At 36.5% G+C, this 17,210-nt stretch overlaps 1 protein-coding gene across 4 annotated transcripts in view; it reads left to right on the top strand.

The window, feature by feature from the left end:
* DROSHA (drosha ribonuclease III) overlaps positions 1–17,210 on the top strand; it is a 120,561-nt gene that overhangs the window by 34,872 nt on the left and 68,479 nt on the right. For all 4 annotated transcript variants that reach the window (XM_065905457.1, XM_065905456.1, XM_065905453.1 and 1 more), the window contains 4 exons: positions 1,525–1,611; positions 8,124–8,195; positions 9,799–9,880; positions 10,844–10,918. In XM_065905457.1, coding sequence (XP_065761529.1) covers positions 1,525–1,611; positions 8,124–8,195; positions 9,799–9,880; positions 10,844–10,918 — 316 coding nt within the window. The remainder of the gene's footprint in view (positions 1–1,524; positions 1,612–8,123; positions 8,196–9,798; positions 9,881–10,843; positions 10,919–17,210) is intronic.

Genomic DNA, 17,210 nt, shown 5'->3' with positions numbered 1-17,210 from the left:
TTTATTGAATATGATTAATATACCAAAACTCACCCATTTAAAATACATATTTTATGATATTTAGAATTGTGAAACTAACACCACAATCTAATTTTAGAACATATTCATCATTTCCCAAGAAACCCTGTACTTATTAGCAGTCAGTTCTTTCCTACTCCCCAGCCTTCAGCAACTACTAACATATTTTGTCTTTATCATTTGCCTACTCTAGATATTTCATATGAATAGAATCATACAATGTGTGATCATTTTGGTTTCTTCTGCTTAGCAAAATCTTTTCAAGATTCGTCCATGGTGTAATATGTAACTTCATTCCTTTTTACTGCCAAATTATATCCTGCTGTATGGATATACTATCTATATTTGATTTATCCATTCATCAGTCAGAGAACATTTGGGTGGTATCCACTTTTGGGCTGTTGTGAATAATGCTGCTATGAATGTTTATATACAAGTTTTTGTGTGGATATATGTTTTCCTTTCCTTTGAGTATAAATCTAGGACTAGAGTTGCTGGATTGTGTGGTAAATATGTGTTTAGTATTTTGAGGAACCACCAAACTATTTTCCAAAATGGCTGTACCAGTATTATTTCATTTGAAGTTCTCTCATTATAGTTAATTTAGGACAACTTTGTTGAGTTTTTCGGATGGGAAGTAACAGTAATATTGGAAAAACAAATAATGTGTGTTTGGATATTCTTTAGTTCCCCCTACCCACTTAAGCTTTTCATATATATATGTATGTGTGTGTAGGTGTGTGTATAAATGTTTGTATATATATAAATGTTTAAAAGAATAATGTTCAATATCTATGTAAAAAAAACATGTCTTTTAGGTTTCTAATCTTGATCATTTGCTCCATGTTTAGCATTTAGGATTAAAAATGGCAGACGTAAGAATGGCATAATGAAGTGAATCTCTTATGCTTAGATCAACATTTGTATATTTTAATTAGATTCTATTTTCAGGTAATTAAGATCTTTGACATTATGCAAGAATTGGTTTGTTACAGTGTCTGCTGGCTGGGCTTTTCCTTGGAGGGTCTGGGGATGGAGCTGGGGGGGAGGCGCTGCTGGCGCCCTGGGGCCTTTCGGAGCCTTCCAGGCTAGCTCGTTTTGACGGTTGTGATGCTTAGTCTTCTGTACTTTGAGCTTCGATTTGGCTGTGTTATTACCTTTTTCTTGTTAGGACTTCTGTTAGAACAGAAATATAGTTTAGTAAAGAACGGGACTGGCAGTATTATGAGATTAAATAAAACAAGTTCCTAGAAAATGAAGTCATGTAGCCTTTTTCCCTTTATGGCAGCCATAATAAACCTCCTTGATTGTCTAGTATATAACTGAAATCAGAGAATCCTACCAAGCTAGAATTAAGCTTCTTTGTAAAATTTCGCCCTGGTGTTTGGGAGAACGTGAGCAGGAGCCTGTCCTTGCCTGCTTTGGTTGGTTGCTCTGTGTCCTGAAGGATGCTGTGCATGCAAGTCATATCATTTGTTCACGCTTCATGTTTCTCTTTGCTTTTAGACTGACAGGCCGACTGTTATAGAATATGATGATCACGAGTATATCTTTGAAGGATTTTCTATGTTTGCACACGCCCCCCTGACCAATGTAAGTATGTGCTACTTGGCCGACTTTCTCCTTCCCTGTGCCTCCTTTCTTTCTAAAAGTCAGAGGCAATTTCTTTTCCTCTGACTTCTAAGTAACAACTGCTTTACATTGCTTTGCCTAAGCTACAGGAAGTCAGCGGCAGTGTGTGTCAGGTGGGAGTGTGACATCTGTGCTAATGACTCACAGGTTTGGTCCACATTACATGGTGTAAGTAAACATGTATCAGAATAACATTTTGAGAGTGTGAAAGATTGAAAAAGAATGATAAACTGTGGAGTAATGTGTCAAAACTATTTTGGGGTGGGTGTCCTTCAAAAGAGAGTTGGAAAGTTTTAAGGAGAAGCTATTACTTAGTCTGTGAGTCATAGGTAAAGAAATGGAGCTTGTTCAGGACATCTGGAGCCGGAGTTAACTTCATAGTTTTCTGCTTTTGCATCCCAGGAAGGCGTCTTCTTTAAGAGACTTTGACATACAGATCCATGATATTCTTATACAGGTATTAAGGCCAATCTGTTGGTAATCGGTTCAGATGGAAGTCCTGTATCTGTAAGTCAAAATCTTTCTGTTTCAAAGCTGGCTCTCTTAGGGGTTGTCTTACTTACTGTGTATTCTAGTTGGATGTAGAGTGGAATTCACTGGTGACTCAGGAAGGGAATTTAGAGGTATCCATGAGCCAGTCAAGACACTGCTATAGAACTTACTGAATTTATAGCTACATGTACGGTGTATGTACATCGAAGTAGAATGTTCTTTAAATCTTTCCGGTTTAGTTGAAAGAAATTATATCTCCATTTTGAAAAGTTATTTTATTTTATTTGAAATGTGAAATTCTGTTCCATTGGAGAGTAAAGAATAAAATCTTTGTCTAATCTTTCCACTTTCTATTTTTTTTTTAGTAGACATGATTCCATAGTAGTGATATTATTTAAAACAAATTGTTTCTTCATGAGATTTTCTTTATGCCACAGTATATTTTATCTCAGAGAATTTTTTTTTGAGAAGATGATTACATTATAAGTGTAAAAATAAAATCACTTGCTAATACATATCATATATCTCTAGGGTGAACCATAATATAGAAGATCATGTAATATTGAACTATATTTTTTATTGAGGTATAATTGACATATAATGTTACTAGTTTCAGATATATAGCATAATGATTCAGTATTTGTATATATTGTAAGTTATCACCATGATAAGTGTAATTAACATCCATCACCATACATACTTAAAAATTTTAAATTGGACTATTTTTTTTTAATCGAAGTAAAGTTGATTTACATGATGTGCTAATCTCTGCTGTATGGCAAAGCTGAGTTATACACACATATGCATTCTTTTTTATATTCTTTTCCATTATGGTTTATCCCAGGATACAGTTCCCTGAGCTACACAGTAGGACCTTGCTGTTTATCCATTCTAAGTGTAATAGTTTGCAAATTCTTCGCGTATCCCTCTTCTTCCCCTGTCCCTTGGCAACCACAAATCTGCTGTCTGTGTTTGTGTATTTGTTTCTGTTTTGTGGATAGGTTAATTTGTGTTTTATTTTAGATTCCACATGTTAAGTGACACAGTATGGGATTTGTCTTTCTCTTTCTGACTTACTTCACTTAGTATGATAACCTCTAATAGCATCCTTGTTGCTTCAGATGACATTATTTTGGTCTTTTTAAATTAATTACCTTTTTAATTGAAGAATTGCTTTATAGAATTTTGTTGTTTTCTGTCAAATATCAACATGAATCAGCCATAGGTATACATATGTCCCCTCCCTTCTAAACCTCCGTCCCCATTTTGTTCTTTCTTATAGCTGAGTAGTATTCCATTGTATATATGTACCATATCTTCTTTATATATTCATCTGTCAATGGATGTTTAGGTTGTTTAGACAATTTTTAAACAGTTTTTACAAAAAGGCACTAGGACGTTTTTAAATTTGGAGGTTTCTTATTTTATTACTTTTTAAATGTCTCAGTTAGGCCCTCAAACCCTTTGTTACACTAAATCTCATAGTCTTAGAGTTGCAAAGGCCTTTAGAATTCATTTAGTCCAACTTGCCCCTACATTATACACGTCTCTCTTTTTTCCCTCAGAGGACTTGCAAATACAATAAAGTTAGTTACCCTGAAAATACTTGAAAATTATCTATCTTATCTGTTAATTCCCTTTGAGTAATACAAATCTCATTTTAACTTTTAGGGTCACTTTAAAGAAGGAAAGCTGTATGGCTTCAGGGAGAGTTTAAACCTTAGTGATTCTATTTACTAGCTGTATGATTTGACATTTCAATTTTTATAAACCTTGACTTTTCTCATCTGTAAAATAGAGGTTATTTGTTGTGGTACTCTTACTAGCTTTTATAAAAAATAAATGAGATGACACATGAAAAGTATTTATCATGATGTTTAATATACAGTACATTTGGCACTTATTATTTTGGATAAGATGTCAGACAGACATTTGAGTTTTTCTGCTAATTCTTTTTTAAAAAACTGATTCTTTCTACTTATGTGACCTGGGAGTGATTCTTTGAGCTTTATTAAAGTTTCTCAACACAAGGTTTTGGCACTGAGAGGCTGCTAGTATGAAATTAATTGCAGTTGTTACTGTTGCCATAAAATAAAAGATAGGACTGAAAAATTCCTGACTTCAGTGTATATATGTGTGTGTGTGTATATATATATATAAATATTCAAGCTCTCAGAACTTGAGAACTTAACTCTGTAATGAGAAGATAAGCCCCATCATTTATGTTAGAGATGTTGATAAAATAAATCGAGTTTTAAGCTGAGTGTTGTAGAGTTCATAGGAATTAGATCCATCAAAGGCCTCTTGAATTTGAAATAGCCTCCCAAGAAAAAGAATTATTAAATCGCTTTACTATTCTGATTCATTTTCTTGCCAGAGAGAACACATCAGCATGAAGGGCATGTAAATGATGGTAATGTTAGAATCTCAACCCAGTTTAGTTTTGACAGGTTCTCTTAAGGTCTTCTTGAATTAAAGTGGATTGAAAGCCTTGTTGGCTAATTATAGAGCATTCCAGGAGAATTTTATCTATTTATATAGTACATTTGTTATTACTTATAATACCTAGTGTTTTTAAGAACTTCGATAACATAACTATGGTTACCTAGATTTGTGTATTACATGCATAATATTTTATCCTGCTCTCAAAAGCACAAAGAAACGCCATGATCCTTTCCCCGCTGTCTTAATTGGCTTTACATTTCCAGTGGCCTTGCTGTCCTGGATTGCAGTCATTTAGTGCCTGGAAATAGTAGAGTTAGAATGCAGAAGTTTAGGGATGGTTTTTTGGTTTGTTTCTGGTAGGATGAGATGGGAGTTAGTGTTAGTCACTACTCAAATGTGTTTTAAGAAAAGATCAAGGGCATTTATATTGTTTGATTGACCAACTGAGCTCTTGATCAACCGAGTTCCCAATACATAGGAAAAGGACAAGCTCTCTTTGAGTCTTAGAGGTGAAAGTTTGAATAGAAAGGGAGACTCTGCCTTCCCAAATTTGTGTGTCTGAGAAGGGCTCTAGTGGTATGGGTGACTGCCCCAAGGAAAATACAGCATGTGTAAGAGGAGAGGTTAAAGAAGGAGTCCCCCAAAATGATTTTAGTCATTGAGGAAGGGACTATAGTTGCATTAATCACCAGCAGAGCTACTGTTGCACAGAGCAGAAGGAGTGAAGTTTACACTTCTCTTTCTCTGCCTCTTGACTCTTCCCAAGGGCTCTGGTCCTTTTCTCTCCTGAATGCTCTCCCCACATCATGCAATGTCACCCATGTTTTTTCCTCTCATGCATGTTCTGACATTAATATTTATAGCTGTGACACACGGCTCTGTGCTTCACACTCACATTTCAGATTGTGCATTGGACACACCCAACTTGATGTCCCCTCTGTTCCCTCACCCTCAACTTGGGCAAAACTGAACTGGTCATCTTCTCTACATACTGAGTTTAAGGGGCTTAGGGTTACACCCTGTGAATTTCCTTGTACTGATATCGTCCTGACCTATCTATTCCCTTAGACTAGAAACCTGGAAATTATCCTCTGTTCTCTTTTTTCTCTCTCATTTCGAGGTCAGAATGGTCACTGTGTATTTCCGTCCCATCTCCTATGTCTAACATTCTTCCTCTTTGTTTTGGACTTTTCTTCATTCGGCTCCTGGACTGTTCCATTAGACTCCCGGTCTCTTGCCTTGCTCCTCTGTACGCCCTTCCCACCCTGTTTACACAGCAACCCATCCATGTGAAACTGTGTTGGTTTCTCACTTAAAGCACTTGAATGACTTCTTGTTGCCACGAAGCTCTGAATCCTTAACCTAGTTTATAAGATCTGCAGAATATAGTTCATACTTTTTAGCATTTCCTTGTGTCTCTGTCTCCATGCTTTTCACTCCTGAAGAGCTAAATGACCTGTTTTGGCCCCAGCTCCTTTTTCTCTGTCTTTCTGGAAACTAAATTCCTGTTCTTTAATGCACTGTGGTGACCTGGATGGGAAGGAGATCAAAAAGGGAGGAGATACATGTGTATCTGTGACTGATTGGCTTTACTGTACAGTAGAAACTAACACAACGTTATAAAGCAACTATACTCCAATAAAAATTAATTTAAAAGAATAAACAAATACCTTTTTCTTTCCCAATTAATTTTCTGGATGATCTGGAAAATTCCTTCTCATCTTTGAAGACTCAACTCAAATGTTACCTCCTCTTTGATTCTTTTGTACTTTATACTATTCAATATTTTGTTTGTTTTTTAATGGCCCTGACAGGTTGCACTGTATCATACTCTATTTTTTCTTGTTTACATGCTTTTCTCTCAGATCCCCGCCTTTTTAAAAGACAGAGGGCGTGGCCTATTTTAGAGTATCTATGACTCTGTCAGTGTTAGTAATGTATTTTAAAACTATGAACAATTGCACAAATTATTCGTAAACTATGCTCAAATGTTTTTAAATGCTTGTAGGAAGAAAGAACTTAAAAATGATAGTGGCCTTAGCATGTCGCTTCAGCTGGTTTAGAACCCATTACCAACGAGAAAGTTGAAAATGGATCTCTTATTAAAGTTAATTATGAATTTCACTTAAATTAGCCACTATCCTTCAAAAAAAAAAAACACCTAAGAGCTAAACTTCATTTCTGAGAAAAAGATTTCCAGTAGATGGCATTGTAAGACTGTTTTTCTTACTGTTCCTTTTGCTAGTGGAATTAAAATTTGTCTCTAATTACTGTGGTTTGTAAAAATGGTGACATTTATATAAAATCGTCTCATGGACAGATTGAGTGGCCAGAAAAGCCTGCTTAACACATCTCTAGGGCTTCTGAGTCTATTAGTTTCCCCAGCTACTCAGCCAAACCACTGCTCTAACCTCACACCCCTCCCTTTCTCAGTCCTCCGTTCATTCAAAAATATGCCTAGAGAAAACCTCTCAAATCTGGGCACTCGGCTGGTATCTGATGATACATTGGTAAAATGTGGATTTATTTCATCTGAGCTTTCTTTCATCTTCACACATACCCTGAGTATTAGGACAGATATTATTAGGACAGGTAATGAGAGATGGATACCCTAGTGGCATAGAACTGGGGTCTGGAGCAAGGGTTTCTAACTCACCAGATACCTGTTATCAGGTGGCAGTAGTGGTAAAGAACCGACCTGCCAATACAGGAGATGTAAGAGACACATGTTCGATCCCTGGGTCAGGAAGATGCCCTGGAGGAGGGCATGGCAACCCGCTCCAGTACAACCCACTACGCCTGGAGAAGCCTGTGGACAGAGGAGCCTGGTGGGCTATGCTCCATAGGGTCGCAAAGAGTCGGCCATGACGGAGTGACTAAGACACTTAACACATATTACCTTAGGCAAAGTATCTGATCTTCTGTTTTTTGTTTCTTCCCCTGTACACTAGGGAGAATAATTGTACCTATCTCACAGGATGGCTACATGAGTGACAGTATATGAAACAGTAGAACAGGGCCTACCTAGCTAGTAAGTGTTAGCTATTATTATTTTTATTGCCATGATTGCTTTTGCTCCAGAGCCAGAAAGGCAGCATGAGTTGTGTGTACTTTAGTGACTTATGAATCTGTAACTGATGAATTGTCAGCCTGCTATCCCGGATCTGCCTGAAGAGCTGAAGATTCTGAAAGGTTTTAAAAACCTGAGAGAAAGAAGTATTCGTGGTTTTATTAATTCTTTAGAGGCAATATATTTGGATTTAATGAGTTCTTGTCATGTTTGTGTTGCTGCTGCTAATACAGTTAATTAAACACCAACATTATGCAGGTTTCCTGTAGAGACCAGGTCAGCTGGGTTCTTGCATTAAAATCCAGCAGTTGTGGTCAAGCTTCATGTGCAGTATTGTTAGCAGCTTAGATTAAGGTGAAACTTTCTAATTTGGTTCATGGCCTTCTGGGTCAGGTAGCCAACACGCGTGCAGTGGTGAGCACAGGAAGGCATTTTGAAACTGACCCTCTCCTTCTTATTATTACAGATTCCACTGTGTAAAGTAATTAGATTCAACATAGACTACACGATTCATTTCATCGAAGAGATGATGCCTGAGGTAAGAGAGAAGATTCTTTAACAGCTTGATGCAGTTTGCTCTTTTGTTTATTCCATAGTTATATATCTTTAAAGCACTGAACTTGACCAGCTCTGGCTTTTTGCCATAAGGATACTCTTAAAGTATTGTGTTCACTGTTGAAAAAGACCAGTCAGACGTAACTGTAGTCAGATGTAGCTTTAGGAACGAGGTTAAAATTCAGGTCATTTTCCAACTTTTCGACCTATTTTTGAACCCGTTTCTCCTCCTGTGGCAGCTACCGAAAGTTACGTGATGGTACCTTTACATCTGTTTCTAGTTTGTTTTGGGCAAGGGACAGCTTTTGGTTACTGGTCGTTATCAGAGAGGAAATTAGAAAAGTGAAACTGAATCTGATAGCTGTTGGAATAATCTTATTCATTATCTCCAGTGACAAGATCAATGCTTGGTTCATTTTTCTTCCCATATATTTACATATTTTTCCTAATTGTTTTTCGCTGCGGATGCTCAGCAGCAGATTTATCTAAATATATGCAAGAGGTTTAAAATTCCAAAGCAAGATTAATGTGAATCTCAGAATGATTCATTGCCTGATCTTGACTTTAGTGGTGTCAACAAATCACACTAAGAAATAACAACTAGACAGCAAACAAGCTTGTGCACTTAACATTGTGTTGGAGTCGGGGTCGATCTCCTGAGCCCCTGGCTCCTCTTGCAAACCTTGTTTAACAGTGCGGCTCTGTCGAGGGCAGCACGGGGATTGATGAGCATGACACGCATGCTTAGTTTGCACCTATTTCATTCTGAGCAAGTCCTGTTAATTCTACCTGTCTTTCAAAAAGAATTAAGGAGAAAGGGCCGCCCCTTCATTCTTCAGCTTGGAAGGGCTTTTTGGTTTCCTTTTGATTTTTAAGGTCATAAGCCTTCATTTGCTATTGTAAAAGTTGATGACTTCTGGCGTGATCTCACGCAGGGTGATTTATGAACCCCAAGCAAAACAAGTAGGAGGAAGAATTATGAGACAAGTCTCACTGACAGATATATCATCTGTTAAGTTTGTTTACAGCAGAAATTTTGGTACAAAGTTTTGTCGTTTTTCGTAGCCCTTTATTTGCCTTCATTAAGAGCTGGAACTTTTTGGGCACGGAGACCTCTAATTTATGGTAACTTGACAATAGTGATTGTGGGTGTGTTTGAGGGGTGGAGGTGAGCAGAGGTGGGGGGGAGTGGTGCTGGGGACAAATCTATCAGAGCTGGCTGCTCAGTGTGTAATTTGAATTAACAGAAAGTCCCTAAGAGATTCTGGTATGTTTTATAATTGGGTTAGAAAAATATGACATAAAAGAGACTTAGATTTTTAAATTTCACATCACTTTATTTGTACATTGAGAAGGGCCAAGCCCACATCTTCTTAGGAATTCTAATGACATTATTGCTTACTTCATTAATGTTTTAAGACACACTGAGCTACTGTAGGACAGTGGCCAAGTTTTTTAGGAAATTAAACTGTTTTAGTACAGTTGCAGGAGACACTTTTTAAAACACTTGACTAAAACAAGCTGAAGCATCAGTTAATATATAGTTGTAGTACTACAGTAATTTGGGTTTCTGATTTATTTTTCAGAATTTTTGTGTGAAAGGACTTGAACTCTTTTCATTATTCCTATTCAGAGATATTTTGGAGTTGTATGACTGGAATCTCAAAGGTAAGTAGGATTTAAAGAAAAGTGTAGTGCTTGTGGGAGAATGTTGTGGTTTGTGTGAAAACTCATAAAAAAGTGGGAGTACATAGTTGAAATTCCTCTCACTTTTGAACTGCAGGGAAAAGTTTATTATTCATAGACATGCTTCTTATCGTTTGACATAAATGAGTTGTTATGGGTCTCATTTAACTACAGATGGACCATGTCCATTATGGAGGATTACCATTAATTGTTAAGTAACTGGTACCTAGGAAGATGGTATCAGTTATGTTGAGTAACTACCTTGATTTATCTGCATTGGGGAAATCTCATTAGTTAATATCTTAAGTCTGTTGGACTTTACTGTAATAAACTTCTTCCAAAATGACAGTTCATTAAAACAGAACTTTAGTTAACTCTTAAAACACACACACACTGTATGCTACATCAGTTCAAAACTTGATAATTGGTTCTTGGATAATAATTCACTTTTGTAAATGCCTCTATTCCATCAGACATTTATTTATTTATTTTAAAAACAGTGTGTTGATGAACAACTTTTCAAACCAAATTTTGAATAGTATTTCTCTGTTTTTTCCCCCAGTTGTATTGATTAAAATGGGACACAGTGAAAACACAAGCGTATTATATCATGCAATAGTTCAATTATAACAAAAATCTTTGTATCTTTGAATTTCTAAAACTAGTTTTACTGTATATGCCATATACTGTATATATCCTTGGGACTTTCATGCTTCTCTTTTTTGGGGGGTCTCCTCATTGCAGTCTTCATGGGATGTTTGTGGCAGTTACCACGACTGGTTTAGCTATTGAGTTGAAGTGGGGGCAGTGTTTGTTAAGTCCCTGCTTCTGTTGGTGTTGGTGTTTTTTTTTTAGTTATCATAAATCTTGGGAATTAAGTATCAGTGTTTGTTTCTCAAGGCAGTTGTATTTATTTTTTCTTTCCTTTTCACTTGTTTGCTTTAGGTCCTTTGTTTGAAGACAGTCCTCCCTGCTGTCCAAGATTTCATTTCATGCCACGTTTTGTAAGATTTCTTCCAGGTAAATCTTTTGACTTGTCAGTGACCTGGTGAGATAGGACATCTGAAAATAAGCTATTCTCCTTTCAATCTTTAGGGACAACGTTCCCACCTCAGACACTTAATTATCTACTTCTCAGGTGAGGCATGAAAATGTGGCATTATACATGCTGATTTGTACCCCTGCCTAATTTATGATAGCCCCAAATTAGATAAGCGTTAGGAGAATTGATTTCAAACTTTTGAGAGTCTACCTGATAAAATATCATGCAAGTATTAAAATTAAAATGGAAAAATGTGTATGGCTTTAAAAAATGCATATAGTTAATTAGAAGACAATTTATGAAATTTAAAAAACAATATGATTATAACTATGCTAAAAATAACTGCAGTAATAGTGATAGTAAGATAGTGGTATTGTGGAAACTTCTTTTTTGACATATACGTTTATTCATTTTATACTGAAGAACAATTTATTCTCATGAAATTAAACATATGTATAAGTAAATATATGACTGCTGTGTTTTTTAAAGCAATATTTTAACTGTTTTTAAAATTTTTGTCAAGAGGCTAGCTGTGAGATATGGCATTGTATTTAGTATTTTTTTTTTTAATGGTTGGGCTTTTAGTGAGGTATTTGGATGCCTTTTTGTTTGTAAAATCTTCACCATCCCAAGTGAATTCCTCCCTGGAATCTCATTCTCGTGTCTCACTCTCCGGTGACATCCACCTATATTTCCAGTTTCTCATTTCCTTATTCCCTTTGCTTCTTTGAATCTTCTTTTTGCTCAGTGTGTGCAGCCACCTTTCTTTGCTTTCCTGCTTCAGTCCTATCCTCTGACTTCTGTCTCTCAGCTCTAGTGGCCTCAGCCCCTTGTGCTAATAACCACCACCTTCTGCAGAAATGTCAGTTCAACCATTTGCCGTTTCATCTCTGATATTTGGGCCTCTCGGTGATACAGGAGAGAGAAAAAAAAAAAGACTGCGGCAATAAATCTGTGGTTCATCATTTCAGCTGGGGAGCTTTTCAGCGTGTCAGCTTTCTGCCCACATTTACATATCAGCGGTTCATGAGTTCAGCCTCATGTTCAAGCTCTCCTCCTCGTGAACATGGGGCAGCTCTTGCCTCCCCCACGCCTCAGAGCCGCCCAGGAGCCTGCTGGATTCTGGGCTGTTCGCAGCCTGGCTTTGCTGTGGCCTCCCCCTGCCTCTTACATGTCCTCACCCCGCTGTAGCCGCTGCTGTCAGACCAAATCCAGCGGACACGCTTCGGTTGCATCTCCTCCCTGCTGTGATTCCTGGGCTTTTGGTGCGTTCTGCCTGCTGCGCGCTCCTTACTCGCCTTCTGGCTCTCTGATTCGTCCTTTGTGGCTTTTATCTCACTATTCATTCCAGTGTAGATTTTCCTCCAGCTTTTGTCCTTGATGCCCTCTCCTCAGTCCACTCAGTCACAGTGGCTTATTTTAACATAGCATTAATCATATTTTTAGTATTATTGTTAATGTTTGTTTGGAAAATGCATTCCAAACATTTTCTTTTGTATATCTGCATATTTTATTTCTTTTTGTCTTTATTTTTTTATTTTGTTTTTTGGCTGTGCCACATGGCATATGGGATCCTAGTTCCCTGACGAGGATTGGAACCTGTGGCCCCCTTACCACCACCACTCCCCCCAGCCCTTGCAGTGGAAGTATGGAGTCTTAACTACTGAACTCGCAGGAAAGTCCCCTGGTTTCATTTTATTGAGAGGTCCTTTTTTTTTTCTTTCAAGTGAATGAATCTATGATTTTGTAATGGAGCTTTAATGGTAAACTTATGAGAAAATGGTATTAGTGAGTTTGTTGAAAAGCCTTTCCTTTCTGTGTCTGTCTGGCTCTAGGAATTTTATGACCAAACAAATCTCTTAGAGAATGTGGACACTTATTTTAAAATCATCTTAAAGAAAAATCCTATGTCGGGTATTTACTTTGTGGGATTTCAACTCTCACAAAATGTTTCTCGTAACTATGCAGGGATGACACTCAGGTTGTTGTAAAGAAAAAGATCTCTTGGCTTATTTTTAAACAGAATTGACTTTTTCATTAGACTTCCTTTTGAAAATATACTTACTTAAAAAAAAACTCAGAAGGATACAGAAAAATGCCTTTTTCTGTATAAAATGCAGTTTGTTATTGGATGGCAAATTATAGTTGATTCATTTTTCACAATATGACATCACTAAAAATCTTTAGAAAATGGTGAGTTCAAAATGATGTGTCCATTTTGATGTATTTTTTCATTTTTTTCCCTTCATAACTTTTTTACATGCTAGTCATCATACTGATACATGTTTTGCATCCTAATTTTTAGTAATTAATCCAGTAGATGGATATTTTTAAAGATCATGATATATAGTACCAAATTTCTTATCAAAAGAATCCCATCAGTTTATGCTGCTGTAAAAAATGAATTATTAGTCTTCTTCACATTTTGGACTTTCTTTCTTTGCTTCCTTCCTTCCAACTGTAGCTCCATGAGGCTGAGGCATTAACAGTCTGTCTTGTATCAGTACTAACATATTCCTTGGCACATAGCAGGGGCTCAGTAAATACTTGTTTACAGACTTTATTTAATCGGTCATAAGAGTGCCTTAGTTAAATATTCATGTATTTTTTTTATTAATGAGAGTTAATGTGGTTTTCACTCATTCTTTGGTATTCTGATTTTTGAAAAATAAACGTTTGATTGAAGTAGAACACAAATACTGAAAAGTGCACTTGTCCTAAGACTCAGTGAGTTTTCACCAAGTGAATATGACTGTGTCCTCAGCACCTCACTCAAGGTTACCAGCACCGAAGAGCCCCTTTCTAGTCACCATCCGACTCCTTAAGGCAACCTCTCTTCTGTCTTGAAAATACCATGTGTTAGTTTTACCTGTTTTTGAATGATAAAAATTAGAATTGTATATATTTTTTGTTTCTATCTTCTTCTTCATTTTGTTTTTGAAATACCTGTGATAGTTAACTGTAGTTGACACATTCTCATGTGACTAAATTAAAATTTATTTAACCTGTCTGTGATTAATGGACATTTGTGTATTTTTAGTTTTTGACTCTTTCAGATAGCACGCATATGTTCACCAAACTCTTTTACGTGCCTTTTGATGAGCATATTTATGCTTTCCTATAGTGGATATATACCTAGGAGTGGAAATTCTGGATGTTTTCATATTTTGCTTTGTAGATACTTTCACACAGTTTTCCAAAATGATGGTACCTTTCACTGTCCCACGTGCAGTATAGGTAAGAGTTCAAGTTATTCCACTTTTGCACCAGTGCTTGGCATTTTCCTTTCTTTTTCAAGTTAGCTCGTCTGATGAGCATCAGAGGTATCACGTATGGATTTAATTTTCATTTCCCTAATGACTAATGAAATGGAGCACCATTTCATACATAGACCATTTCCTTGTTGACTTTTGTTTTTTCCTTGTTGACTTTTGAAGTGCCTGTTCAAGCCTTTAGTTCATTTTTCTGTTGCTTTATTTGCCTTTTTCTCATTTATTTGTAGGTATTTATATATGTATTTATTATATGAGTCTTTTGGCCAATATATGTATTGCCAATACCTTCTCTGTGATTGCTTTTTCACCATCTTAGTGGTGATTTTTTTTGATGAACAGAAATTCTTAATTTTAATTCTTATTTTTCCTTTTTGCTTAGAGTTTTTTGTATCTTGTTTGTGAAAACTTTGCCTACCTCTAGGTCATCAAGATATTCTCCTATATTTTCTACAAATTTAGTCCTATAATCTGTCTCAAATTTGTTTTTACAAATAACATAAGATATGGGCAAAGATTCATTATCTTCAATATGACATCCAGTTAACTAGCACCATTTATTGAAAAGACCATTCTTTCTTCACAAAATTGAAGTGTTAATTTGCCCTTAATTGTGTCCACTCTGTGTGTGTACATATAAATAGTACAAAATGTATGAAGTAAAAAAGTGAACACCAGCTTCTAGACGTGTGAGAATAAGTGGGTGCTATAAATGGTTTGATTTGTATTTGTTTTAACCTATATAGAAAGAATTATACTTTTTTCTTTAAGTGAGATAACCCTAAACATGTTACACAACTTGACCTTTTTACCCAGCTGTTTCAGACATCCTCTATATAAATACACTGGAGGAGGAAATGGCAGCCCACCCACTCCAGTATTCTTGCTTGTAGAATCCTATAGACAGAAGAACCTGACAGGCTATAGTCTGTGGGGTCACAAGAGATGGACACGACTTAGCGACTAAACTACTACTACTAAAATTCACATTGGAGAAGGAAATGGCAGCCCACTCCAGTATTCTTGTCTGGAGAATTCCATGGACAGAGGAGCCTGGCGGGCTGCAGTCCGTGGGGTCACAGAGAGTCGAACACAACTATGTGACTAACACACACATATAAATATATTGCCTTCATTTTTAACACCTGTGTGGCATTCTATAGATGAATAAACATCGGGTTTTTCTTTCTTTTTTTTTTTTTTAACAGTTCCTGTAGTCAGGAGTATTTTGGAAGTCTCTATTCCGCAACCCCCCCTCCCCACCCCATTACATGTAAATACTTCAGGTATAGTCTTATGCATCTCTCCTTTTGCATTTGTGTGTTTTTATAAGGTGGAGTTCTAGAGGTAATTATTTGTTAAGACAGTATGCATATTTTAAATTAGGAAAGAGTTGGCCAAATTTTCTCTAGAAAGGACATAGTTTGTAGTTCTAACCAGCATTTTTGACACCACCCTGCCAACACTGGGTTTCACTGGCATCTGATACATAAAAAATTATCTCATTGTTATTATTAATATTTGCCTCTTACTTGAACTCCTGTGAGAATGAACAACTTTTATATAGTATTTCAGGTATTTCATGGTCCTCTTATTCTCATCGTCTTTTTGTTCATAACAGTTTATTATAATATATAGATTGAAAGTTTATCAGTCATTACAATTTTGCTCTAGTTCCTCAGTTGACCTGCTTTGAAGTCAGCTGTCTCAGTTGCTTTATACAAATTTATCCAAAGTTTAGCTAATAGATTAAACCAAGGATTCTTCAGTACAGATCAGTTTACCAGAAGTCAAATCACCGAACAACCAGTTTATTGATATCATAAGAGTTTTCTCAAATTTTTGTTTCTTTCTTTATCCCTGCCTCCACCTTTAGTAGTCAGACAGTTGATACGAGCTCTCCTAGAGCCAGTTTAAGGTTTTATCTTGACTGTAGCCAGGGCTAGGGCAGGGCATAATTCAAGATAGAAAGACTGCACTTACAGGAAAGCCTGTTGATTGCTTATATCTTTGCTGTAGTAAAGCTTTGAGAATCCCAAATCAGTTTTGCAAATCAACTATCTAGCAGATTGATTTTTGGAAATTGTCTTATTTTGGAGAAGTAATTCTTTAGCTATGGCTCACAGAGGGCCAGAGAGGATGAGAGTATATCAGAATTCCCAGGAGGGAAGTGTAGTTTGGAAAAAGACATAAATTGATACAGTGTCTTAATCTAACTTTGTTTTTGGAGAGTTGAAAAATTCTGTGCTATTAATAAAAGTTTTCAAAACTTAAGACTATATAAAAGTGTCTTCTAGGAATATTTGGGAGACATAATTATATGTCTGCATATAGGTAATGCAGTTATATAGTTATTCTCAGTGTAAGGAAAGACAGTATTGTATGTTTCTTAAAACTGAGTATTAGACTCTTGAGAACTACTCATTTAACCAGTATATTCTTAACACAAATACCCTAGCAAATTGCCCCTCCTCCCAATAACCATATAAATAATCAAGCAATATAAACCGAGAGAATTAAGTCTCTAAGAAACAGTTTATAAAGTCTGTCAGTTCATTAATGACTGTCCAGATTCATTCCCTGAAACACAAACTCCAGTTCTTCCCGAATAATGAGCCGTTGTCACGGTTCCAGTCCCAGTGCTGGCAGAATTCCTGCTAACCTTAGCTTACCCGCTCTAATTTCTCATTTATATCGGGTCCTATTTATCTCAGCCAACGAGATAAAGATTACTTCCTAGCCCTCAGTGACATAGTTCCATAAATCCTCAACATAAACATGTAGCAAAGCAGACAAACCAAAAGAGCCAATTCATTAACATTAGTAAATTCATGGCAGTCTGTGAGCAAGTGGCCACATTATTTATCTGCTACAGAAAGTCATCCCACAAATATTTCTGCAATGTCCTTTTTGCCAAGCTGAGTGTGAGGGATGGAGCTCTTGCCCCATGGACTCCGCGGGTCTCTCTGGTCTGTCTGCCTTTCCTTATATTCCTGTA

The sequence above is a fragment of the Muntiacus reevesi genome, chromosome 14, assembly GCF_963930625.1.
Source record: "Muntiacus reevesi chromosome 14, mMunRee1.1, whole genome shotgun sequence".
Taxonomy (NCBI): domain Eukaryota; kingdom Metazoa; phylum Chordata; class Mammalia; order Artiodactyla; family Cervidae; genus Muntiacus; species Muntiacus reevesi.
Note: the sequence above shows the minus strand (reverse complement) of the source record. Positions and strands in the feature narration are given on the sequence as shown.